Consider the following 25,376-nt stretch of genomic DNA (forward strand, 5'->3'; position numbering starts at 1 on the left):
ACACTTCTGTCTTTGTGAGCTTGGGTTGTATAGAGGCTGACCCTTGGGTTTTCCTGGGCCCCAGGACTTCCTTTCAGACATGGCCATGTCTGAGGTGGACCGGTTCATGGAACGGGAACACCTCATATTCCGCGAGAACACGCTCGCCACTAAAGCCATAGAAGAGTACATGAGACTGATTGGTCAGAAATACCTCAAGGATGCCATTGGTATGACCCGCCCGCAGGGCTTTTTCCTAGCCTACCAGCTGCCCACCCAGCCCTAAACATAGCTGCTCCAGACCCCAGTTACACCCTTCCTCAGCTTGATGCTTCCAAGCCTAGAGTCCCTGGACTCTGGCCTCCAACTGAATTCCAAGATTCCGTGAACCTAGGCAGCCCCTGTCCCTGCCTTTAGAAAGTGTGACCTCCCCCCATTGTGTCCCCACCCCCAGGGGAATTCATCCGTGCTCTGTATGAATCTGAGGAGAACTGTGAGGTGGACCCCATCAAGTGCACGGCCTCCAGTCTGGCAGAGCACCAGGCCAATCTGCGAATGTGCTGTGAGTTGGCCCTGTGCAAGGTGGTCAACTCCCATTGGTGAGACTGGGAACGCTGGGTTGGGGGGCCAGGGTTGGGGAAGTCGTGTGTTCATCTGTTCATCCATCTGTCCATCCTCAAAGAGGACCAGTTATGGGCACAGCATTGGTCTCAGTGCTGTAGAGTAGACAGAGAGGAATGAGGCTTGGCCCTTGCCCTCAGAGGGCCTCCACCAGAATGTGTAGGGACAAATCAGACACACAAAAAACCACAGAACAGTGTAGTATATGTTAAGTGCCAAGTAAGGGTCCCCCCACGGTGCAACGTAAGGTCAGAGAAAGCAGAACTTTGAGATAAGCATGAAAGACTTCATGGAGGAGGTGCCTCTGGGCTGTGCTTCAAAGACTGGGTCAGGTTTTGAGGTATGGAATATGGTGGACCAAGAAGACATTTCAGGAGAAAGCTATGGGACAGGCACATGCGTGAAGGTGAGAGGTCTCGGGACAGCAGTTGAAACTGGTTTAATGGAGCATGTGGCTTGTAAAGGAGAGTGGTGGGAGAGATGTCTGGACAGGGCGAGTGGAGTTAGAATCTGGAAGGCCTCCGCTGCCAGGGAAAGGAGTTTGAGTTCATTGGTAGGTCATGGGATGCCATTAATGGTGTCGGTGCCAAGAAGTATCACGATTGAGAAGATTAATCCTTAAGGGGGTGCAGGAGGTGACCGGAGTAGGGAGAATGAAGTCCAGGCTAGTTGGGGGCTATTGTTAATGGGTCAGGCATGGAAATCAGATCCTGAATCAGGATGATGGCAGGGACGCATAGAAAGGGGCTGCTGTAAGGACCCTCTGAGAAAAGGATCATCAAGAATCATCAGCTGATTGGAAAGGAGGGGGTGTCTGTGGGAAGTCGAGGATGGCTCAAGAGGCCATGAGGCTGAGGTTTGGGAGACCTGTGGTCTCATTGACCGAACCAGGGAAGTCAGGAGGAGGAGCCTGTTGGAGGTGTGGGGGCCACAGTGAGCTCTGCTTTACACAGTCAGAGTTTAAGGTGTCAATGGGACATTGAAGAGGAGGAACTGGGAGGTGGGGGGAGTGAGCTCTGAGCCATTCCAGGGACTGGGGATCATGCCTGGGGCACCTCCATCCCCATTTCCCTGGAATCCAGAAGAGTTGGGGGGTCCGAGCTCCCTGTACCTCAAGTGACCCTCCATCTCTCTCCCATCTCTGTCTCTCCCTGGTGTCTGTTTTTCTTCTCCTCCTCTCCTTGTCTCTCTCACACCCTCCTCCATCTCTCTCCCGCGTGTCTCTTTCCCTTCACTTCTCTCCTCCTTCGTTTCTCTCTCCCTTATCTGTCTGTGCCCTCTGCCGTCGCCCTCTTCCTCCAGCAGCCTCCCGTCTTCCTCCTGCAGTCCCCCCTCCCTGTCTCTCTCACCTGTTTCCACACCCTCACCTCCTACCACCCCCCTCAGCATGTTCCCTGGAAGCTGAGGGTCTCTGGGGCTCAGTCCCGGTCTCTCTCTTTCTCTCTCTCTCTCTCTGTCTCCCCACCCCTTCCCCCCAGCGTGTTCCCGAGAGAGCTGAAGGAAGTGTTTGCATCTTGGCGACTGCGCTGCGCAGAGCGGGGCCGGGAGGACATCGCTGACAGGCTGATCAGCGCCTCACTCTTCCTGCGCTTCCTCTGCCCAGCCATTATGTCGCCCAGTCTCTTTGGGCTCATGCAGGAGTACCCAGATGAGCAGACCTCACGAACCCTCACCCTCATCGCCAAGGTCATCCAGAACCTGGCCAACTTTTCCAAGTGAGGGAAGCCTCAGGCAGGGGGTAGGGTGGGGCTAGAGTGGGCGGGAAGGGTCTCCCAGGAGACAGGGGTGGGTTTGAGGTCTTCTGTGTGTGACCTCTACCTTCTGGATGTTTTGGCCAGGTTTACCTCAAAGGAGGACTTTCTGGGATTCATGAATGAGTTTCTGGAGCTGGAGTGGGGTTCCATGCAGCAGTTCCTGTACGAGATCTCCAACCTGGACACACTAACCAACAGCAGTAGCTTTGAGGGTTACATTGACTTGGGCCGAGAGCTCTCCACACTGCACGCCCTGCTCTGGGAGGTGCTGCCCCAGCTCAGCAAGGTCAGCAAATGCCCCTTGGCCCATCCTCAGAGGTCTCCAGAGGCTCCTGTGGCCTGAGAAACCCACCCCCTGCACAGATTTTTCTCCTTTCCCTATTCCCAGATGTGTCACTACCACTCCCCCAGCTCACCCACCCCACCTGAATCCTCTGAGGTCCCCTTAAAGCTGGGCACTTAGCTCCCAGGTAACAGCCTCCCTGTTCCAGGAAGCCCTCTTGAAGCTGGGCCCACTGCCCCGGCTCCTCAACGACATCAGCACAGCTCTGAGGAACCCCAACATCCAAAGGCAGCCAAGCCGTCAGAGCGAGCGGCCTCGGCCTCAGCCCATGGTGCTGCGGGGCCCTTCGGCCGAGATGCAGGGCTACATGATGCGGGACCTCAACAGGTGAGCGCCTTGGGACCCCCACACCTGCACCCTAGGAGCCCTTACATTTCTGTCCTAATACACTCCACTGGGCTCCATGTGTATCTCTTGAGGGCTTGAAAGGAGAGAGAAGCAGGCTCTTAGAGCAAATGGTAAGGAAACAGGTACAGCCAGTGGTGAGGCTGAGAGCCTTTTAAAGCCAGATGGAGCAAGAAACAGAGCCCCCAGAAAAAGTGCAGAGATTCCTCTAGCTCTAGCTTGGTGTAAGCCAAGGGTGTCCGGCTGCAAGCTCCACTTTGCTTTGTCCCTCTGCCTGCCCGTGCCTGCTCCAGACCTGAGGTCCAGCCAGTACACACTGGATCAGCCACCCGGTGCCAAAACATTCAGATACCTCTGTACTAGTTGGTAGAGAAGCACTACCCCCAGCTCCCCCACCAGAGCCCCGCAGACCTTGCCACAAAGTGCGAAGTAGCACCTGGACCCCACCCAGCAGGGCCTCCTCCGCTGCAGCATTCTGTCTGGTGGCGTGGCCCTGAGCCACAGCTGCTGCCCCCGTTATTTTGATGATGCCCTGCTTGTTCCTCTGCCCGCGTCTCTCCCTCCATGACACCATTCCCATTCCACATTCCCGCCTCTCCTTCCATACGTCCACAACTTCTGCCCGCCTCTCTCCTTCTCTGTCTGTGCTTGCCCCTCTTCCCATCTCTCTCCAGCTCCATCGACCTTCAGTCCTTCATGGCTCGAGGCCTCAACAGGTGAGGGGCTCTCCCCTCCCCCGCCCTCCTCTCAGTTCCTGTCTGCTCCCCTCTCCCCCTCCAGTGGCCTTCACCTTCTGCCGCTCCTCTTCTCCTCCATGCACCCTCATCTCCTCCATATCTGCCCAGATCTGCCCCTCATCCCTCCTCTTGCTGCCCCATCTCCCCTCCCTGAGGCCTCCCTCCATTCCTGGAGGGGCCTTGTCCTTTCCTTTTTTCCTCATGTCCCCTCCTATCCTCCTTGCCTGCCTGCCCTCTCCAGAGCTGCCACCACCAGCTCTCAGCCCTTCCTGTGGGTCCCACTTCTCACCCTGAGGCCTGTGCCTGACCACAGCAGGCTCGACTGCTGGTAGCCTTGGTCTTACCTCCCACTCGTGTGCCCCCTTCCCTTCCAACAGCTCTATGGACATGGCTCGCCTCCCCTCCCCAACCAAGGAAAAGCCACCTCCACCACCGCCTGGTGGGGGGAAAGACCTGTTCTACGTAAGCCGTCCGCCCCTGGCCCGATCTTCGCCAGCGTACTGCACGAGCAGCTCGGACATCACGGAGCCAGAGCAGAAGATGCTGAGTGTCAACAAGAGCGTCTCCATGCTGGATCTGCAGGGTGACGGGCCGGGCGGCCGCCTGAACAGCAGCAGCGTGTCCAACCTGGCGGCCGTTGGGGACCTGCTGCACTCTAGCCAGGCCTCTCTGACGGCGGCCTTGGGGCTGCGGCCTGCGCCCGCTGGACGCCTCTCCCAGGGGAGTGGCTCGTCCATCACAGCAGCCGGCATGCGCCTCAGCCAGATGGGCGTCACCACGGACGGTGTCCCTGCCCAGCAACTGCGCATCCCCCTCTCCTTCCAGAACCCTCTCTTCCACATGGCTGCTGATGGGCCAGGCCCCCCAGGGGGCCACGGAGGGGGTGGTGGCCATGGCCCACCCTCTTCCCATCACCACCATCATCACCATCACCACCACCGAGGTGGAGAGCCCCCAGGGGACACCTTCGCCCCATTCCATGGCTATAGCAAGAGTGAGGACCTCTCCTCAGGGGTCCCCAAGCCCCCCGCTGCTTCCATCCTTCACAGCCACAGCTACAGTGATGAGTTTGGACCCTCTGGCACTGACTTCACCCGTCGGCAGCTCTCACTCCAGGACAACCTGCAACACATGCTGTCCCCTCCCCAGATCACCATTGGTCCCCAGAGGCCTGTCCCCCCAGGGCCTGGAGGTGGGAGCGGCAGTGGGGGCAGTGGTGGGGGTGGCGGGGGCCAGCCGCCTCCATTGCAGAGGGGCAAGTCTCAGCAGTTGACGGTCAGCGCGGCCCAGAAACCCCGGCCATCCAGCGGGAATCTATTGCAGTCACCGGAGCCGAGTTACGGCCCTGCCCGTCCACGGCAGCAGAGCCTCAGCAAGGAGGGCAGCATTGGGGGCAGCGGGGGAAGCGGTGGCGGAGGGGGTGGGGGGCTCAAGCCCTCCATCACCAAGCAGGTAGGTGAGGGTGGGAGGAAGAAGGAAATGGGTTGGGGAGGTGGGGGTAGAACAGAGTCTGTGGTCTCAAGTTACAATTTTCTCACCTCCTTTAATTCGTTAAACAAGTGCACATAGAGTCCCTGCTGTGCGCCTGTGCTGTTCTAGGCACTGTGTGGTGAACCACAGAACTCCCTGCCCTTGTGGAGCGCACTTTCAAAGGGGAGACCTGATAACTAATGATAGCTTTCACGAGGTGATCCGTGCTAGAGCAGGGGAACAGGATGGGGACTCTCCTCTCTTGGCAATGCCCACTCTCTAAACGCACTACACCTTCTCCCACCTTTCCTCTCTCCGTCTGCCCCCCGCCTTGTCCCAGCATTCTCAGACGCCTTCCACACTGAACCCTACAATGCCAGCCTCCGAGCGGACGGTGGCCTGGGTCTCCAATATGCCTCACCTGTCGGCTGACATCGAGAGTGCCCACATCGAGCGGGAGGAGTACAAACTCAAGGAGTACTCTAAGTCGATGGATGAGAGCCGGCTGGACAGGGTACGTGGGGCCCTACCATCCCCAAGCCCTGTGCTTCCCTTTACCCACAGGGCAGACTTCTAGTGCCTTCCAAGGGCAACATCTGGGGTCGGGTAGTTACGATGAAAAGAAAGGACAAAGATCTGATCCCCTCTCTGGAGAAGTCCTCAGTCTACCAAGGGAGGCCAGATACAATCAGTCCACTGAAAAGCCACTTTCAGCTGTTTTGTGGGTTGCACACATCACAGTTCTCTGTTAGACTACATCTATGTTTTCCCCAGGGAGAACATAAGCCCTGGCTCCTGTGACTGCTCAGGAAAGTTACTTGGCCAGCAGTGTGAGCTGATAAATTGGGTGGGGGCAGAGAGGTTACAGTTGTACTACAAGTGAAGTACAGCTTACACAGTCACTGTCCCATGGACATCGGTGACAGAGGGTTGGTGGTTAGAGGTTGCATGTTGGAAAGTGGGGTGTATCAGCCCACGTGTGGAAAGAGTATCCTGACTCTCAGCTGGTAGTGGCCCAGAGCAAAAAACAGCAAGAGCTCTGGGGTTCACACACTTAGCAGAAAGTTCCTTTATGGGAAGCCGTTGCTGCAAGGATGGGGAAGAGGATGAGGAAGAGGGTGGCTGTGTATTAGATTATATGTAAAGACTATATGACTCCAACTTGGGGGAGCAGAGAGGTTTTGTGAGGCAAGTGGTCTCTGAACAGAGCAAAATGTTGGGATTGATTTAGATGCACTTGAGCTAAGAGAATATCTTCAGGCCATATAATAAATTATTTCCAGCACCATTTAACAAGCTGAGGACAAAATGCATTCAGAGTGTGTCTGTGGGTCTAAGTCCAGGTGCAGGTCCACACATGTCCAGATACATGAGAGCATGTATATTCCTCTCAGGGAGTGAGAGTCTACGATCTTGCTCTATTTTGAGGGAGCCTCAGCCCCATAGAATGGCCTTTTTAAAAGCCACTGTGTGTATGATCAACAGGCAAGGAAAGGGCTAGAGAAGGTGGCTGGGATGTCCCTTACCGTGCAGCGGCTGTGCCTGGCAGGCAGGGATAGAAGCTGGGTGGTGGGCTCTGGGCACAGCACCCCTCACAGTGCGGGGTCGTGTGCCCGGCGGGCAGGTGAAGGAGTATGAGGAGGAGATCCACTCACTGAAGGAGCGACTGCACATGTCCAACCGGAAGCTGGAAGAGTATGAGCGGAGGCTGCTGTCCCAGGAGGAACAGACTAGCAAAATCCTGATGCAGTATCAGGCCCGGCTGGAGCAGAGCGAGAAGAGGCTAAGGCAGCAGCAGGTGGAGAAGGACTCCCAAATCAAGAGCATCATTGGCAGGTGAGGAGCGGCCCGGGGAGGAGGAGCAAAGGAGAGGGTGAGGCTAAAGAGGGGCAGTGAGCTCCCCCTCCAGGCCCCAGCCCCTTTCCTCCAACTCAGGACACCACGAGGAAAGCCCACCACCCTGCTCCCGGGGATGCCACCCACTCTCCCATCACCTGATGGAGAGAAGCCTCTTGCTTAGTGCATTACACATTCCTTTACTAAACCCCGACCTCTCTCCTGATGGAGTAACTTCTGAAGCCCTTGGTAAACTACCTCTTACTGTCCAACCATCAGTGTGTGTCTGGACCAGGCCTAGGCTGGGACTCCCCACTGCTTACTCTCAAGCCAGCCTAAGCATGGGTCCCTTAGCCATAGTAGCCCGACTACCCCATCCTGGGCACACCCTTCCTCTCCAGTCTCGGAAAGGTGTTCCATTAGAAAGTGAATGATGCTTGTTTAGCCTGTGCACATTTTTAACTGCTCTCCCAAGCCCTGGGCTCCAAAGGAGGCATCTCAACAAGGCAGGGGGGATGTGGTGAGTTATCTTGAGAATTGGTGGGACCCCAGGCCCCACTTCAGCCAGAGCCAGCTCCATTTCAATCCATTCTAAATGTATTTTTGAGTAAAATTAATTAGAAGACAACTGCTTGACTTGAAACTGTTTTGAAAACCGCTGCTTTGAAATCCTTTGTGAGCAGTCACCTGGAGAATCTTCTTCAAAGGCAGGGAGATGCTGGGAATGACTATGTAAAGATTCCTTTTGGGCAAGGGGTGTCCAGGAGCTGCCCTGAAGATGGCCTAGGTTCTGTGAGGTGGAGGGGGGATGTAGAAGCCAGGTCTTCAGCTGCAGAGGGTCTAGGGAGGGCACTGTTGTGAAGGGAGCTTGGAGTGCCAGAGTGTCTGGTAGTAGAGGTCTTTGAGGCAAAGAAAACTCCTTAGCAGGGAGATGTGAGCATCCCTGAGAGGAAGGTGAATGACAGGGAGTCTTTGGGGATTGGAACAGTGGAGGGATTCTGAGGGCAGGGGAGAAGGATGCACAAGGCTTTTCCAGAGAACTGCGGGGGTTCCCTGGGACCAGGAGTTCATGGGCAGGCGCCAAGCCTGTGCCCGCCACTAACCCCACTGAAGCCCGTCCCTTCAGGCTGATGCTGGTGGAGGAGGAGCTGCGCCGGGACCACCCCGCCATGGCTGAGCCGCTGCCCGAACCCAAGAAGAGGCTGCTCGACGCTCAGGTGGAAATTACAATGTCATTTATCTTCTCCGTGTCCCATCCCCATCCATCCCACTGTCCTTCGTGCAGTCACTGCACCAGCCACCCCAGCCCCATCACCATCTGTCTCTCCTGTTGTCCTCCGTTTGTCCACTGGCTGCTCCAGCAGCTCCCCCAGCAACCCCATCTTCATCCCATCGTCTGTGCCTTTGTCACTCCTGGCAGTGTCGGCCCCACCCCTGTGCCTCCCCACCCTGTCTTCCCTCCTCCCATCTGCGTTTCAGAACCTCCTACTGGAACCTCAGTCTCTCTGCCCCCAGACCCCACCAGTTCCTGGAACCCCTGCCCCATCTGTGCCCACTTCTGTTGAAGTCGGGGAGTTCAGCTTCGTCTGAGCTCTTCTTGGGACAGGAGGGTCAGAGGCTCAGTTTGCTAGAACAGAGCACAGGGCAGTGTATGAGGTCCAGTTTCCCCAGGCTCTGGACGGTGCCCTGGGGACTTGAGGTCCTTGTCACCACTGTTCTCTTGGCTCCCCAATTTCCCTCACTCTTTGATAGCTCCCGCTTAGCTTCCCCTTCCTGACTCCTCAGATCTTGAGGGCCTCCCACCCTCCCTGCAAGCTCTCCCATCCTTCCCTCAGTGTTGAAGTCCAGCCTTCTTTGGCCTGTCTCTCCTTCTGGTCCTCACATCTGACCAGCCTCTCTAGCTCCCTGCTGCCTCCCTCTCTTTCAGCAGCCAGCTTTCAGGACCTCCCTCCTACACTCTTACCCTTTGTTCCCCCCCAGTTCTCACTTTCCCACCCATGCTCCTCTCTCCTCCGCTCTGACCTCCAGGCTCCCCCTCGACCACCACCAAGGCTCCTGACCCCATGACCCCACTCTCTCCCCCTGCAGCTCCTCATCAGGTAATTCTCCTGGTTCCGCTTTGACAACGGGCGGAGGACACAGGGGGAGGTGACTCCGGACCACTGCAGGTTGGTCGTGAAGCCCACTCCCCTCTGACTCTCCAGAGCCTCCCCTCCTCTCACTGCTGCCCTCCACACCCGAGAACCTCCACAGACCCTACCCTCCTGACACCTCCTGCACAGACCCACCTCCCAAGGCACCGCCCAAAGAGAGCACTTCCGCCGCCTCCCAGAACTGTCCAGGGCCACCTCACCATCAGTAGGCGTTTGACCCTAGGCCGGCCTAGCACATTCCCCGATCACACTCCCTTTCCTACAAAACCCACCCCAGCCTCCTCCTGACTCTCAGTTCTCTTCCTCTGCCTTTCCAGTGTATGTCTGTCACCCCCCATTTCACCAAAGCGTCCTTGGGGTTGGGACACTGGGGGTGGAGTTTGTTAAAGGGGTGGTGGTGCTGGGTTGGAGGGCCCTGGCTAGAGGGGCTGTGCTGACTGCGGCAGGTAGGTTGGGATTTCCTCTTCCTTCTCCTTCACCTTGGTTCTGTAGAGAACCCTCCTTCCTTCCACCCCTCACCTGCTTCTCTCTCTTCCTCCCTCCTTACATCTGTGAGGTAGAAGGCTTCTGGGGCTCCTATTCGGTCCCACTGGGTGGGAATTAAGAGTGGGTGGTTAACTCAGGGAGACTTTGGGGGGCTCGGAAAGGTGTTGGGAACGTAAGCAGGGTGAGTGGAGCAAGAAGGAGCCTTGACAGATGTTAGGATGTGGACTGGCCCGTCTGGCATGGGAGTTGGAAGTGGAGTGAGATGTCCTCCCAGATAAGATCATGGGCTGGGTAGCCATGCTGATTCCCAGGCAGAGATGCCAGGAACAGCAAGTTAAATAAATGCAGGGGTTGCTGATGCCACTCACTCCCCATCTCCCGCCACCCAGTGGCCTTGCCGGACGCAGAATCCTACCTAAAAAGCCAGTAAATGGGAACCTGTCAGCCAGTGACATCATTTCTGAGATGCTTTATTTCCTGTGGGACTGATCTGCAGTGGGCAGTGGCTCCTCACACTGTAATTTTAACTCTCTGCCTGCCCAGCCTCTCTGTCAAAGTAGTTAGTGATCTGAAAACAGATGCTACAAGGCACCAGGGGACCTCACCATTTAAAGGACTCCTGCAGTGAATTCTTTTGTAAAATGAATAATGGCACCCTAATTTATCTGCTTTCTAAATTTGGGTCCATGGGGGTGTAGGGGGGATGCCTATGTGCTGTTGCCAGCAGACAGAGGGAAGGGAATCTGAGGTTTCCTTCCCCTGCTCTCCTGCCACACTCAGGATACCCCACCATATGTAATTTCCTCTCTCGCTGACTTGTGGAAAATGTGTGAGATGTTCAGCAAGCTCGCGGTTTGGCTTAAATCTGGGGTTTGAGTGACCTGAGAGATGAGCTCTTTGATTTGGAAGGAAGAGCTGATCTGGGAGCCTCTGCTGAAATGTTTTTATGTCTTTTAGAGATTTGATCATACACAGCTAGGTTGCCTGGCCCTGTGGTCCAGGAAATAATTTGGACACTTTTTCTAAACCACTTTCAGGTATTGGTCCTTCTGCAACTCAGCCATTAATGTAAAAATTCATTTTGTGCCTGCGTTTTTAAAAGCCAAGGGAGCGACCTGAAGGGTAGAACACATGGCTTTCTTCTCTCCCTGCAGAGGAACAGAAGCCAGAGCTGAGGGTAGGAGCCAGGAGTTGGTCCAGGAGTGGTAGGAGCAGGCAGAATAGGACCAGGGGTGGGAGCAGGGTTTGGTACCCCTCACCCTCTAACTGGGAGTCCAGGGTGAGGGAATGAAAGGAATGTGGGGGTGGAAAGGAATGAAGCCTTTCTGCTTCCTGGAGATGTAGAGATCGGGCCTGCTGTGTCTCTGCAGAAGCTCCTAGTCCTTTCTTTTATGCCATTAGCATGAGAGAGAGGCAGCCCTCCCACAATATTTTTACCTTCCCACATCACTTCCCTGAATCCCCTTCCTTTCCCCCCAGTACAGTTAAACCTCTCTAATTTGGAATGTTATATTTGAGAAGATGACCACTCTGAATAAGTGACAAAACTGAATGACAGTGTCTGTTTAATGAAATGCATGTCTTCAAAATACATACAGTAAGTAGAACTTGATGAACAAGGCGTTTCCACTCGAGGCCCTCAGGGAGCATGCGTTAATAAATAAATAGGCTTGAAAAGTCTGTTTTCTGGTATAGGTTAAATATTCCCTCCCACAGACACATTTCCACTATTAATTTGCTTAGTACACCCTTTTTTCGCAGATAAAAGGAAACTCAAGCCCAGTTTTTGTTCAAATTATGAAAAATTCCAAATCCACGGGGGTTTGGATTAATGAGGTTTTGCTGTACTGCCTCCCCTTGTTCCCTCTCCACAGAGTTCCTACCTCAGATTGGAGGTGGGCTGAGAGGGGGGTCCCCGGGGTGGGGGCGTGGGTGGGCAGGGGGAGATACAGGATTCGGCTGGGGGGGGGGAGATAGGAACTTGCTTTTTTTGAACTGGTTTCCTGGTGTGACTCTGTGGGTTGAAGGTCCCTGTTGGGGGTTGAGGGGGTGTTGTATGTGAGATGCTCTTCTCCCTGACCCCGGAAGATGTAACTTTTCCTGCAGGTGAGAAACCAGGAGGATGCAGGTGGGGGTGTCCTGGGGGAGGGGGGTGGGATATGGTTTATGGAGTGGGCTGGCTATGGGGGAGGCCACTGCTGGGGGGCTGGCACCCAGGTCCCTGCGAAGCGTCTCAATAAGTCCGCGCTCTCCTCTTGGTGTCTTGCAGGAGAGGCAGCTTCCCCCCTTGGGTCCAACAAACCCGCGTGTGACGCTGGCCCCACCTTGGAACGGCCTGGCCCCTCCAGCCCCACCTCCCCCACCCCGGCTGCAGATCACTGAGAACGGCGCAGACCACTAGCCCACCCAGCATCACAGACTTCCTCCTCCTCCCTCCCGTGCACCCCACCCTGGAACAGCACCAACCACCAGGACTGGACGTAGTCGCCGAGGGACAGTGGGATTGCCTCCCTGAATGCTTCCCTGGGGGGCACCAATCCCCCTCCCCCACTGCACCATTTCCAGGAGGGAGAGTGGGGACTCTTAGTTGCCCCCTTTTCCTTCCTGTTGGGGTGCTGCCCCTGTGACCCCCAGGAACCCCTGCCCCAGGACACCACCTACCCCACACAGACCCCTTCACTCCGGGGTGCTATCCCCATCCTCTGCCTCATCGTTCCCCTGAGCACTGGGGGACAGATCCTCGCCCCCACCCTGGGGGTGTGGCACCTCCAAACTTTCAACTTCAGGGTGATTTTTTTAGCAGTAACCAGAGCTGACAATCTTACTCCCCTCCACCGCCCCATTTTGGCCTCCCTTGTCCCCCTTGTTATGGGGAGGGGACCCCAGGTGAGGGGGCCCTATTACCCCTTGATTTCTCAGGAGCGTCTGGGGGGGCTCAGCACGCACAAACTCCTTCTCCTCCTACCACTCTTAAATTTACTCCCTTCCCACCCAGAACCCAGATGGGGTGGAGGGGCCACCGGGGCAGGGAGGGGGCGGCAAGGGGGGAATGGGAGTTTTCTCCCCTTCTTCCCATACCTGATCTGCTCTTGGCTGGTCCCAGAGCGGGGTGAGGGGGCTTATGCCCCCCCCTCCCCCAGTGTGTTGGGTGGGGCAGAACTGAGGTTAGGGTGAGGGGTTAGGGTTTAGGAGGGTGTTTATGTCAGGGAGGACAGACTAGTTAATCTGCCCTACCCTGACACACACAGCCCCCACTGCCCCTCGCTTCTCTCTTCTTGGTCTCTACTCCCAGGGGGAGGGGGGAACTTACTCTAGGAAAAGCCATGTCTCTCTCCCCCAGGGTGGGGGGACCTGTGTTGGAGGAGGGGTGTTGGGGGCCCCCTTCCATGACTCTGTCTCCCGGGGGAGGTAGGACAGGGCTGGGCTTCCCTCTCATCCTCCCCGCCCTCCCCAATCTCCCTCCACCTCCCTCCCTCCCGCCAGCTCCACAATTTTTCGGTGTTTCTCTGTACATAGCTCTCTGGCGGGATAGGGGAGGTAGGATGGATGGGGTTTGGGGTGGGTAGGTCATAGGAGGGGAGAAGTCCCTCCTTGGCACCCCCTCTTCCCTGACTGCTGTCCCCTACCCAGCCTTGCCCCCTCATCCCTTCTTGCGTTTGGTATTGAGACTCTTCCCAGACTCCACCCTTCTTTCTTTTGTATGGACAGTTCCCCTTCAGTCCCATCCCCCTATACACATACACCCAGCCGGGGCCAAATTTATACTTATATAAAAGTTGTAAATATGTGAAATTTTATCCCTGTGCCCTTTCCTGCTTTCCCAACCTCATACCCTACCCCTGGACTCCCTTTCCTCTTCTCTTCTTTGGCTGTTGTAATTATCTGGGGTTTGTATTGTACATATCGGGGTGTGTGTGTGTGGGCTGGGGGCAACCCCTCTGTACAGAGCTTCCTGGCCCCCTCCCCCCCAGGCTTCCCTCCCCAACCACCACCCTAAGGGTAGGGAGATGTTCTTCCTACCTGTTTTATTTTGTTTTCTCGTTATCCCTCCCCACCCTACCCCACTCCCAGCCTACTCTATCCCCTACCACTGGCCCTTTTTCTCCACTCCCAGCCCCATTTCCTTTTTTTCTGGAGTGTGTGGTGAAACAGAAAAATCATGTTTAATAAACGGAGATTGTTCTTTTATCGCTGTGCGGACTTTCCTAGGATGGGACCTCCAGGAGAACCAGTAGGAACAGCCTGGGAGAAACTATATCCCTGCGTGATGCCATAGTCTCCCCCTAGAATATCACTCTCCCAATTAGCAAGGAGATTTATTCTATTTTAGAGCAGGGGTTTCGTACTTGCCAAAATTAACCAGTCTATCCCCTCACCACTGCGCCACTTAACAGGAAGGACTGAAGAGGTCAAGGAACACCAGCATTCTCTGATAAAGGATTCCACGTTTATATCTACATATACCTTAAAAAATAATAGTAGTTACCTAGAAATGAAGTTTATTTAATTTCCGGTTAAAATTCTCCCATGCGGAATGGAGGAAAGAACTTGGTTCCCTAGCGAATCTTGGTTCCAGCCCCAGGCCAACCACTTGGCAGCCTCAGTTTCCCCCAAGAGAAGTCAGTATGGCAACACCTACCTCGCAGGCAGAGTGGAAGGGGAGTGAGATACAAGATGATGAGGACAATACCTAACCCATAGAGTAGGTGCTAACTTACTTTCGCCCTTTCAGCACCTACTGGGCGCGGGCGCTACGTTTAACCACCGGAATGGCTCTCAGGTCGCCCTCTCCGTCCAGGGTACGTTCTCCCGAAGCCCGATTCCTTGACCTCGGAGAGGCGGCCTCTCCATCCGCAGCCCCGCTGAGGCCAGCGGCTTCCCGCCAGCACCGCCTTCTCTCCAGCGCAACCAATCAACACAAAGCTTGTAGGCCTGCGCCTCTCGATTGGCTGCGGTCCTGGCCCCGCCCACCGCCCCTGCGTCGGCATCCGGCCGAGAGGCGGTGGCTTCCGGCCGGGGCGGCGCGGTCTCTGCAGAGATCCTCCGGGCGCTGGGCCGCGTGTGTACCCGTGGGGGCGTGGCGGCGGAAAGGGCCGCCTGGCCGGCACTCGCGGGGTCCCGGTGGCTGTGTTTGCCCGGCAGCCGGACTCTGTGGGCACGTGAGTGGGAGGGGAGCGGCGGGCGGGAGCGGTCCTGGCCGGCGAGGTCCGGCTCGTGGCTGAAGGACCTCCTCATCTTCCACAGTCCCTGGAAGTTAAAGCCCCGGTTGGTGTTTTGTTGTGGCGGTTTGTTTTTGTTTTCTTGGCGGGGGAGTGCGCGGGACTTAGCTGCCGGAACTATTACTAACTGAAAAGTTTCCACATGTTGGGGGGCAGGGGAGGCGGGCGTTGTTTGAGGAGACACGGTTCCACTTATCCGGAGCTGCTGTGACCCCTTCTCTTTCCTCCGCAGCCTTTCTCCCGCGCGGGCTCTACCCCGCCCCTCACCTCCTGTGCTCCTTCCTCTGGGATCTCTCTTTCCCAGGAGGCCATGGATACTTCGACGCCTTTGCCTTCCGTAGCTCCCTCCCCGGTCTGCAACCCAGCCCCACGGACGATCCAGATCGAATTCCCTCAGCATAGCTCATTGCTTCTAGAAGCCCTGAACCGCCACAGGCTAGAGGGAAAGTTCTGTGACGTGTCCCTCCTGGTGCAGGGCCGCGAACTTAGGGCTCACAAAGCGGTGTTGGCTGCCGCCTCTCCTTACTTCCATGACAAGCTTCTTCTGGGGGATGCTCCACGGCTCACTCTGCCCAGCGTCATCGAAGCCGATGCCTTCGAGGGGCTGCTCCAGCTCATTTATTCAGGGCGCCTCCGTCTGCCACTGGACGCTCTCCCCGCCCACCTCCTTGTGGCCAGTGGCCTCCAAATGTGGCAAGTAGTAGATCAGTGCTCAGAGATTTTGAAAGAACTAGAAAACTCAGGTGGTGGAATTTCAACCCGGGGGACAGCCCCCTTCCACACACTTCTTTCCACAACATCCTCTGCAGGAGGCTGGTGCATTCGCTCTGCCCCTTTCCAGACCCCAGCGCAGTCTTCTCCTTCTACCGAGAGCCCCGCTGTAGGGGAGGGGAGTGAACTGGGAGATGTGTTGCAGATTCAAGTTGAAGAGGAGGAGGAGGAAGAAGATGAGGAGGACCAGGGATCAGCAGCACCGTCTCAGGCTCCTCAACCTCAGAGAGGATCAGGGAGTTTTCCCCACCCTTCTGGATCCCACCCACTGCCTGTATCCGCTACTCCCCGCAGGCTTCCAGAGGGTGAGAGTGCGCCACTTGAGCCTCCTGCCTCTCACACTGCACTGCCCCCCAAGATCTTCTTCGTTAAGCAGGAACCCTTTGAGCCCAAGGAGGAGATATCAGGAGGTGGAACTCAGTCTGGAGGAGCAAAGGAGGAAACCAAAGTGTTTCCTGGAGGGGACACTGAAGGGAATGGAGAGCTAGGATTCTTGCTGCCATCAGGAACAGGAACAACGTCTGGAGGAGGTGGTCCATCCTGGAAACCAGTGGATCTTCATGGGAATGAAATCCTGTCAGGGGGTGGGGGACCTGGGGGAGCAGGGCAGGCTGTGCATGGGCCTGTGAAGCTAGGTGGGGCACCCCCTGCAGATGGAAAACGCTTTGGTTGTTTGTGTGGGAAGCGGTTTGCGGTGAAGCCAAAGCGTGACCGGCACATCATGCTGACCTTCAGCCTTCGGCCCTTTGGCTGTGGCATCTGCAACAAGCGCTTCAAGCTGAAGCACCATCTGACAGAGCACATGAAGACCCATGCTGGAGCCTTGCATGCCTGTCCCCACTGCGGCCGTCGGTTCCGTGTCCATGCCTGTTTCCTTCGCCACCGGGACCTGTGCAAAGGCCAGGGCTGGGCCACTGCTCACTGGACTTATAAGTGACTGCTCAGGCCACATGCTAGCTTCCAGGACAAGGGAGCCACTGCTGCTGATGGATACTTCACCACTATGGCATCCCAGTCCTGGATCTTGTCATCATGCCAAGAGAATATGTTATGGATTTCTTGTTTTGGGGTGTTGGCGTCAATCTGGCAGTTTTGGAAACTTTTTTCATGTCCAGGTTTTTGCTAACTACGGGAAGGTGGGTTTACAGGCTATACATAAATTGGTCACTTGCCCATAATCTTTTCGTACAGGAAACCAGATTTCAGATTAGTTTATTTGATGAGAGAGAAACTAGAGCACAAAACATGATAAATGTTTCATTCAGTCTCTATGAGTAATTAAAGGAGCTGGTCTCCATCTAGAGATATGTTTGATTCAGAGTTCTAGTAATTCAGAGACTAAGCTCTTAAGTTTTTCTCTCCTTTATCATTACTGTAATTATGTGAGTAGAGTTTTTATATACTTTTTTTTTGTTATATCTTTCCAGAAGCCCTTCAGAATTGCTTTCTCACCGGTAGATACTTTTCCAACACCTTTATTTTTCATGTTGTAGTTGAGCACTTTAACAAATTGAACATTCCACGTGTCATGTAGAACTCTCATTAATAGAGTCTGTGCCTCTTGCCCACCACTGGTCACACATACATTCATCACAATGACTGGAATGTGACCAGTGAACTTGGGAGATGGCCACTGACCTAACATGCTCTCAGGGTAGCAACACTGCTCTGAACAAGTGGCCATGAGCAGTGGGACTCAGGGCTGAGATGGCATACGCTAAAGTGTAGAGAATAACTGCACAGTGGGACCACACCCCCTTCCCTTTCATCCCCAACTACACATTACCTTGGTCAACAGGTAACAGGGTAGATATTGTAACGGGGAGATTGTCATAGGTTACTTAATTTCTTCAAATAAACTTTGCCCTAGAATGTATGCGAGTAGTAGACTGAATTGAGTCATTTATGTGGGAGAGACGATGTGAGAACAGAGTTGCAAAGACTTGGATGTATTCCTTATGCAGCTGGGTTATGTCGATGGGGGAAGATATGGGATGGTTTTCACAGATATGGAGAACACTGTCCTGGACTTCAGTGAGCCAGATTCTCAGCCCTGACCTGCCAGTGAATGACCTCTGGTAAGTTGCCTTGTCTCTCAAAGTCTGAACTGTTTTATCAACTTACTGTTTTTTTTGATGAGGTGGTATGTACCTCCTAACTGGTTCTCAGTCGTCCATTTTTTTTACGGGGTTGGTTCACATGATCTTTACCTATAATATTCTCTGACTCCATGTATTATGAATATTGTTTGGTTATTGTTTGGTCTGTTCTACATTTAGTGCAAAGCACTGTACTAGATCCTGAGTTATACTCTACTCTCAAAGGATTTACAACTACTACCAAAGCTAGACAAACAATGACAATGTGGTATAGTAAGTCCATGACAGTGGGCAGTACAAGCTACTATAGTAGCACAAAGGAAGCCAAGCAAAGACCTATTAAAGGTCACCAGAGGTTTCACAAAGAACTCCATTGCCAGAGTATGGCAATGGGTGTGGGTGGCTAAACTGATGTGGAAAAGGTGGGCATGAGTTGAAGTCACAACTATAGGGCCAACAGTGACAGCCTTTACCAAAGCATGTTCCTCAAAAGTTAATTAGGTGTGAGGGGGGAGGGTATACCTCAAGTGGTAGAACACATGCTTAGCATGCATGAGGTCCTGAGTTCAATCCCTAGTACCTCCATTAAAAAATAACTAATAATAATAATAAATAAATAAATATACCTAGTGACCACCCCCCTGCTGAAAAAAGTTATTAGATATGGTACCTAAAGGGGCTAAAGAATGTGAAGGCTGAGTACTTCTTATGGCTGAGAAGGTGAATTCTAGCTGGGATCTGTCAGCCTTTCTAAAAAGCCTTGCCATTGTACCATCTCTATAGTAAGGACTGTGACCACAGTGAGAAAGGGGTCAGGGATGGGGGTTGCCAGTCTTGGCTCTACTACAATCCCACCCACCTGTCACTCTTTTGGCACACATTCTGTAGATGACTTTATCTCTTGGTCAGGATCCTTGGGTTGCAAGCAAGGGAAGCTAGCTCTGAGTAACCTTATCAAAAAGAGTCAGGTGGCTCCTAGAATGGAAGGAAGGGCTAAAAGACAGCCTTGTCAGACCTGGGTCAGCTCCAGCGGCTCAGGGGGCAGGAATTCTTGGGGAATTCTTCAAGTCATATGCTTAAGGATGATGACTCAATCAGTCTTACTTCTTGTGTCATTCATCTCCAGATAAAATATCCCAGGAGAGAACTCTGAGTCTCAGGTCCACCCACTGGTCAGAGCACCTTGATCACATGTTCCATTGAGGCAACAAATCCTGGAATCCTCAAAGGGAAATTGAAGTCCTGGGATAGCAGAGTAGGGAATGAGTGCTGGCCAACCCACAGGAACAGGTGCCCACCCATACAGTCTCCGTGTGTTGCCAATCTTGGGATCTGTAAAGCTTCAGATATACCTGGCACTTAACAAGTGTTCAAGAAATACTGAACCTGCCCAGCCCTCTGAACTTATGGCAGGATTGCTTCCCATAGCATTAAAGAGTTTAATCCCCATAGCACTTCACTACTTCAATAAATCCAATTAAAAGCCATGTTAGAAAGTGTTGGGGGTTTTTTAATTTAATTTAAAAGTATAACAGAGAAGTGGAGTTCCATCATGAAAGATTTTGGTTTAAACTGGCTTAAACGTGCACCTCTGCTTCTGTCCTTGCCTCCTTATAGTGGGAGAGATGTCCCTTCTACTGTCTAAGGCTAGCTCCCTTCCCAGAGCTTTGCTCTTTAATTATCCTCTGTGTCGTGTATCTTCACTCTCTATCTCTGTAGTTCTTCATTAGCATTTAATACATTCACAGAGTTTGAGAATTAATACATGTAAAGTACTTAGGAACAGTGCCTTGCACTCGGTAAACTCAATAAATGTCAGCTATTTGTATGAGTGAGAACATTAGTTCCCCACAACTTAACAGGGATCAGTTCTCTCAGGGAGGGATCATATACATAAAGGGAAAATATTTTCAACTTAAAGGGAAATGAGGCATACAGCACTCAGTAAGGATTAGATGTTATCATTTTTAATTATTACCTTTCTCAAATGCTAGTGTTTTTAAGGGCTCTTTTCACCATCTTTTAACTGTACACTCTTGGGTGATTTTTATCCACTTTTCTGAGTTAAACTATTTAAATACCAATGATCCATAGTTTTATATCTCCAGCTTCCTGACCCCCTCCCCCCCCCCCACTGCCAGACCCCCTTAGATTTCTTCCCTCTTTCATTCGTTCCTGTAACAATAAGCACCTGCTGTGTACCAGGCACTGATGGAAAAAGCAGAAGTATCACAGGGGCTTGGACCCTGGATCATCACTTTAATAGAGACAGATGTTTAAACCAGCTATGTAGGTGCTTCATAGATATATCAAAACTCAATATGTCTAAAATACCCTACCCTACCTCTAGCCAGCTGCTCCTCCATTGTTTCCAGATTTAGTGATGGTTCCACCATCCACCCAAGTGTCCAAGACTAAAATAAGAGTGTCCCTGGACACCTATCTCAGCTCCTGTACCTGTCCTACCAATGTTATTGACTAAATATTTCAAGTTGAAGCCTGCCTTTATTTTCACTGCTTCTGCTGTCACCTCCCACCTGGTTGTTTCCATCTTGCTTCCCTTTATACTTCACTGTACACACTATGGCCAGAGTGATCTTTCTGAAGCAAAAAGTACTGTTTCATCAGCTCTCCAGCTTAAACCTTTCATTTGCTTCCTCTTAATTTTTCATGAAGTCCAAATGATCTGGTCCCAGTTACTACAATCTCATCATTCATTATTGTCTCCCCTAGGCCTCTGCTTTTCCTGCCCCCCCATGCTCATCTCTCTTCCTAGAATAGTTACCTACCTAGAAATATCCCCAGTGGACTAATTCCTAATCTCTTCAGATATCAGTTTAAACATCACTTCCTCTAGAAATCTCCCTGGCCATTAGGTTAGGGTAGGACCTCTGCTATGTGTTCTAACAGCTTTTATTTCCCCGTATCATAAGCCTTTCTTGGACTTTCCTTTACTCAGTAAGTAAATATGTGGGTGCTGGTTTAGGCACGGTGGACATTGTTTGGATTACATTCCAGTGCTAGAAAGGAAAGAAACCAGGCAATAAGGTGGAGAGTAACAAAAGGAAGGCATACTGAGCACATTGATCTAGTATTCAAAGGAAAAGAAAGAACCAGTCATGCAAAGCAGGGCAAGGAAAATGGTTCCAGTAAAGTGTTCAGCAGATGCAAAGGTCAAGAAAGAGAATGGGAGGTGTGTTTGACATACCAGTGGGCCTGGAGAGGAATGAGATTATCTTAGTCCATTTGGGCATCTGTAACAAAATACCACAAACTGGATGGCTTCTAAACAACAGAAATTTACTTTTCGTAGTTCTGGAGACTGGGAAGTCCAAGATCAAGCACCAGAAGATTCAGTGTCATGAGAACCTGCTTTCTGGTTCATAAACAGTCATCTTCTGTCTATCTCCACATAGTGGAAAGAGAAAGGGAGCTCTCTAGGGTCTCTTTTATAAGAGCACTGATCCCATTCATGATGGCTTCACCTTCATGACCTAATCACTACCCAAAAGCCTTAACCACCTAATACCATCACATTGGGGATTAGGATTTCAACATGTGAATTTGGGGGGACATAAATATTCAGTTCGTTGCAGATGTGACTGAAGAAGTAGGCTGGGGCTGGGCTATATAGAGCCTTTCAGATTGTCATAAGGAATTTGGATTTTATTCTAAATGCAATGGGAAGGCAATAAAGAGTTTAAAGCAGGGGAGTAATTGTCTTTTCGCATTTTAAACACATTCCTATACCTACAGAGCTAATAGTGGATCATTAGGGGGCAAGAGTGGAAGCAGGGAGACCAATTAGACTATTCCATTAGTGCAGACAAGAGGTGGGTAAAGTAGATATGGAGAAAAGAGACAGATTAAAGCTATTATATTTCAAGGTAGGACTGACACAGGACATTATAACATTAATACAGAGATTTGGGGAAGTAATAAATTAAGAAAGATTTCTAGAATTTTGTCTTGAACAGTTGAATTAGAGGCCATTTAGTGAGTGGAAGACAGGAATGGAACTTGGGAGTGGATCAAGAGTTCTCTCTGAATGACTAAAAGCTGTCCAATGGGCAGCTAGATGTACTTGACCAGTGTTCTTCTAGACCAAGGATTGGCAAAATTACTCTATAAAGGATCAGATAGTAAACACTGGGCTTTGCATGCCAAGAAGCAAAGTCAAGGATATTATATACATACATAAAAATTAAGGAAAACAAATTTCTACAAATTTTTATTGACAAAATTCAAAATATAATAATTGAGTATAATTTTTTGTAACAGTTCTGTTGCTTAAGTGGGGTTCAGAGTCAGTGTTTCCGATTATTAAAATCAATTGCAAACATTCATGTATTAGTGCTGATTTATAATGAGATTTTGTATATTTCATCTTTGAAAATGTCTTCACACAGATACTACTGCCAAATACTGATATCAATCCAAGAGCATATGATTTTAATTGAGCATATTTATCACTAGAAAGGCATTTATAGAATTCTGTCATTTATATTCTCTTGATACTTGCCTTTTATTCTCTTGATACTTGCCTTTTATCACATCATTACATTGTAGATTAGTCACATCCAAAGTTGAAGGTTAGGTGGAAGCTCCTTAATTGTACAACTAAAATACAGAAATTTCCTTTGACTTGCACTGAGATCTGAAAAGCATTGCTGGAACTGTAGTTTGAGCTCAGGAAATGTATTTACTGCAAATTTGTGTGGGAATGGAGATCTTGCTTCTTGTTCTTGACATTGCCTGCGATTCAAACAGCTTTAATGACTTGGCAGCAATGTACGGTTTGCATACAAGCTCTGTTTTGCCTTGTTATTTTTTGCCTTGTAAGAAACGGTACTACGTCTACAGCAGGCGTCCACTGACCAAAGTATGGATAAACAAAATATGATATATACATACAATAGAATGTTACTCAGCTTTAAAAAGGAAGGAAATTCTTACCCATACTCCAACATGGGTGAACCTTGAAGACATCATATTAAGTGAAGTAAGCCAGTCACAAAAGGACAAACACTGTATGACTCCCTTTATATGAGGGATTTACAGAGTGGTCAAGTTCATAGAGACAGAAAATAAAACAGTTGCTGCTAGAGGCTGGGGAGAGCAGGAAATGGGGCATTATTGGGTACAGAGTTTCAATTTGAAAGATGAAAAAAGTTCTGCAGATAGATGGTGGTGATGGTTGCACAACAACATGAATGTACTTAATGCCACTGAACCACACATTTAAAATGGTTTAAATTGTAAATTTTGTGATATATATTTTACCACAATAAAAACATAAATAAATGAACCACTAGTGAACTAATGGATCTAGGCACTGAGCATCAGTGGCTGCTAATACCACAAAAAAGAAACAACCAGACATGATGAGCTTCTTATGGAAAGCACCAACACCACCTATTAGTTTGGCCAAAAATATCAAACATGAATGTGATCAAGCCTCAAGATACAGCTATCAATTCACAGAAAATACAGAAGACAGGGAAACATGTTAAACCATATCACAGTGATGCAAAAAGCAAAATGGAGTCTAAGAAATTCTGGGGAACAAACAGCAAATTTTATTCAGAAAAAAAAGTTGCAAGGGGAAAAAAGGGATGGAAGGAAACCTGTAGTTTCAAAGAGTTTTAGACATATTAATCAATCATAGTGTGTGGACCTCATTTGGATCATAGCTTTTAGAAAAAGACTTTTTTTTTTTTAAATTATGACCTTTATGACACAACTGTGGTTTTAGCCACTGACTGGAAATTTGAAGATATCAGGAGTTACTGTTAAAATTATTAGTTGTGATAATGATATTGTGAGTTAAGTTTAAAGGGGGGGGGGCTTGTCTTTTGATGGCATTGGTTACTTATGGATAGACACATTTGTCTATAGTTGTGAACTGAATAAAAATACCAAATACACACATATGAGCTCAAGAGAACTGTATTAATTATAATTAATATACATATATAGTCAAGTTATAAAAGATTGAGAAATAAATTTGGAAATAGTTATATACTTTTAAGAACATCTAATCAGAAATTTTATATTACAAACACATTCTGGTTACTAGTGTTACATTCCTTTTGCTTGTATTATGCAGCTCCTGATAAACCCAGACTGCTGGAAATTGCATTTTTTAACGTGATTCTTCTGCTCTTGTCATGATCATGATCCCTTGGAAGCAACAGCAATTATTCTGTCTACATGATCTAAAATTTCCTTTAAAGATTTATTGTCAAGTATCAGTGGCTCTTTGTATTAGTCTTAGAGGGCTGCCATTGCAAAATTCCACAGGCTGTGTGGCTTAAACAAGAGATACTTATTTTCTCACAGTTCTGGAGACTGTAAGTTCAACATTAAGATGCCAGCAGGTTTGGTTTCTCCTGAGACCTGTGTCCTTGGCTAGCAGACTGCTGCCTTCTCACTGGGTCCTCACGTGACCCCTCTCTGTGCACATGCACTCCTGGTGTCTCTATTCATGCAAAGACACTCCTCATACTAGATTAGCCCCCCCCCCACCTATGACTTCATATAGCCTTAATTACCTCTTTAAAGGCCTTATCTCCAAATACAGTCACATTGAGCATTAGAGTTTCAACATATAAATTTGGTGGGGGAGGAGACACAGTTCAGTCCATAACACTGCTCTTCCTCCAACTTAGTTCCCTCCAGTATTATTCCTTCTAGTTGAATGTGTTTCTTGGAAGGAACATGGTAAAGCTTTCCAGAATCAACAGCAGTTTAATAATTAGTCTTTATTTTCTCACACACAGGAAATAAGATATTCATAGTCAATCAGAATGTATGTATGGCCACCCGTATACCCTTTATGCTTTCACCTCTTAATAGACTTTTTCACTTCCAATATACACACTTCTAAAGGTTTAATACTTTAAGTTCTCACTTTTAGATGATCCATTTTGAGTTGATTTTTGTGTATTATGTGGGGTAAGGCTCCACATTCATTATTTTGCATGTGCATTGTCTAATGTCCCTTCATTTCAGCCTGAAGCATTTCTTATAGAGCAGGTCTCCTGGCATTTAACTCCATCAGTTTTTGTTTTTCTGGGACTGTCTTAATTTTTTCTATGTTCTTGAAAGATAGTTTTCCTGGATATAGAATTCTTGGTTGACAGGTTTCCCCCCTCCAGCACTTTAATTATGTCATCCCACTGCCTTTTGGCCTCAATGGTTTTCTGATTAAAAATTGGCTTTTAATACTTACTGATTATCTCTTGCATATTATAATTCACTTCTCTTTTGCTGCTTTCAGGATTCTCTATTTTCAGCTTTCAACAGTTTGATTATATGTCTCAATATGGAACTCTGCATTGATCCTACTTGGAGTTTGTTGAGCTTCTGGGATGTACAGATTCATGTCTTTTATCAAATTGATGTGGGGGTGTTCAGCTATTAATTCTTCAAAATTTTTTTTCTGTCCATTTGTCTCTTTCCTCTCCTTCTTGGGACTCACATACATTGGTATGTCTGACAGTGTCTCACAGGTCTCTTAGGCTCTGTTCATTTTTCTTCGTACTTTTTTCTTTCTGTTCC

At 50.4% G+C, this 25,376-nt stretch overlaps 2 protein-coding genes across 20 annotated transcripts in view; both read left to right on the forward strand.

The window, feature by feature from the left end:
- Positions 1–13,912, forward strand: part of SYNGAP1 (synaptic Ras GTPase activating protein 1) — a 31,057-nt gene extending 17,145 nt beyond the window's left edge. For 8 of the 18 annotated variants that reach the window (XM_031434928.2, XM_064476387.1, XM_064476386.1 and 5 more), the window contains 11 exons: positions 65–209; positions 434–578; positions 2,079–2,315; positions 2,439–2,640; positions 2,846–3,024; positions 3,717–3,758; positions 4,157–5,231; positions 5,590–5,763; positions 6,874–7,085; positions 8,212–8,302; positions 11,994–13,912. In XM_031434928.2, coding sequence (XP_031290788.2) covers positions 65–209; positions 434–578; positions 2,079–2,315; positions 2,439–2,640; positions 2,846–3,024; positions 3,717–3,758; positions 4,157–5,231; positions 5,590–5,763; positions 6,874–7,085; positions 8,212–8,302; positions 11,994–12,125 — 2,634 coding nt within the window. In that variant the 3' untranslated portion in view covers positions 12,126–13,912. Of the gene's footprint in view, positions 1–64; positions 210–433; positions 579–2,078; positions 2,316–2,438; positions 2,641–2,845; positions 3,025–3,716; positions 3,759–4,156; positions 5,232–5,589; positions 5,764–6,873; positions 7,086–8,198; positions 8,303–9,173; positions 11,322–11,993 lie in introns of all 18 variants that reach the window. The other 10 variants (XR_010376861.1, XR_010376856.1, XR_010376857.1 and 7 more) reach the window with 10 other exon arrangements.
- Positions 13,913–14,744: 832 nt separating this feature from the next.
- Positions 14,745–17,590, forward strand: ZBTB9 (zinc finger and BTB domain containing 9). Of its 2 annotated transcripts, none has more exons than XM_010994540.3 (2): positions 14,745–14,989; positions 15,176–17,590. In XM_010994540.3, the coding sequence occupies exon 2, from the start codon at positions 15,254–15,256 to the stop codon at positions 16,649–16,651; it is 1,398 nt and encodes a 465-aa protein (XP_010992842.3). In that variant the 5' UTR covers positions 14,745–14,989; positions 15,176–15,253; the 3' UTR covers positions 16,652–17,590. The 2 variants fall into 2 exon arrangements, with proteins under 2 accessions (XP_010992842.3, XP_031290783.2); XM_031434923.2 differs by having other exon boundaries at positions 14,745–14,883.
- Positions 17,591–25,376: the final 7,786 nt, after the last annotated feature.

This window comes from Camelus dromedarius, chromosome 19, assembly GCF_036321535.1.
Source record: "Camelus dromedarius isolate mCamDro1 chromosome 19, mCamDro1.pat, whole genome shotgun sequence".
NCBI classification, from domain to species: Eukaryota; Metazoa; Chordata; class Mammalia; order Artiodactyla; family Camelidae; genus Camelus; species Camelus dromedarius.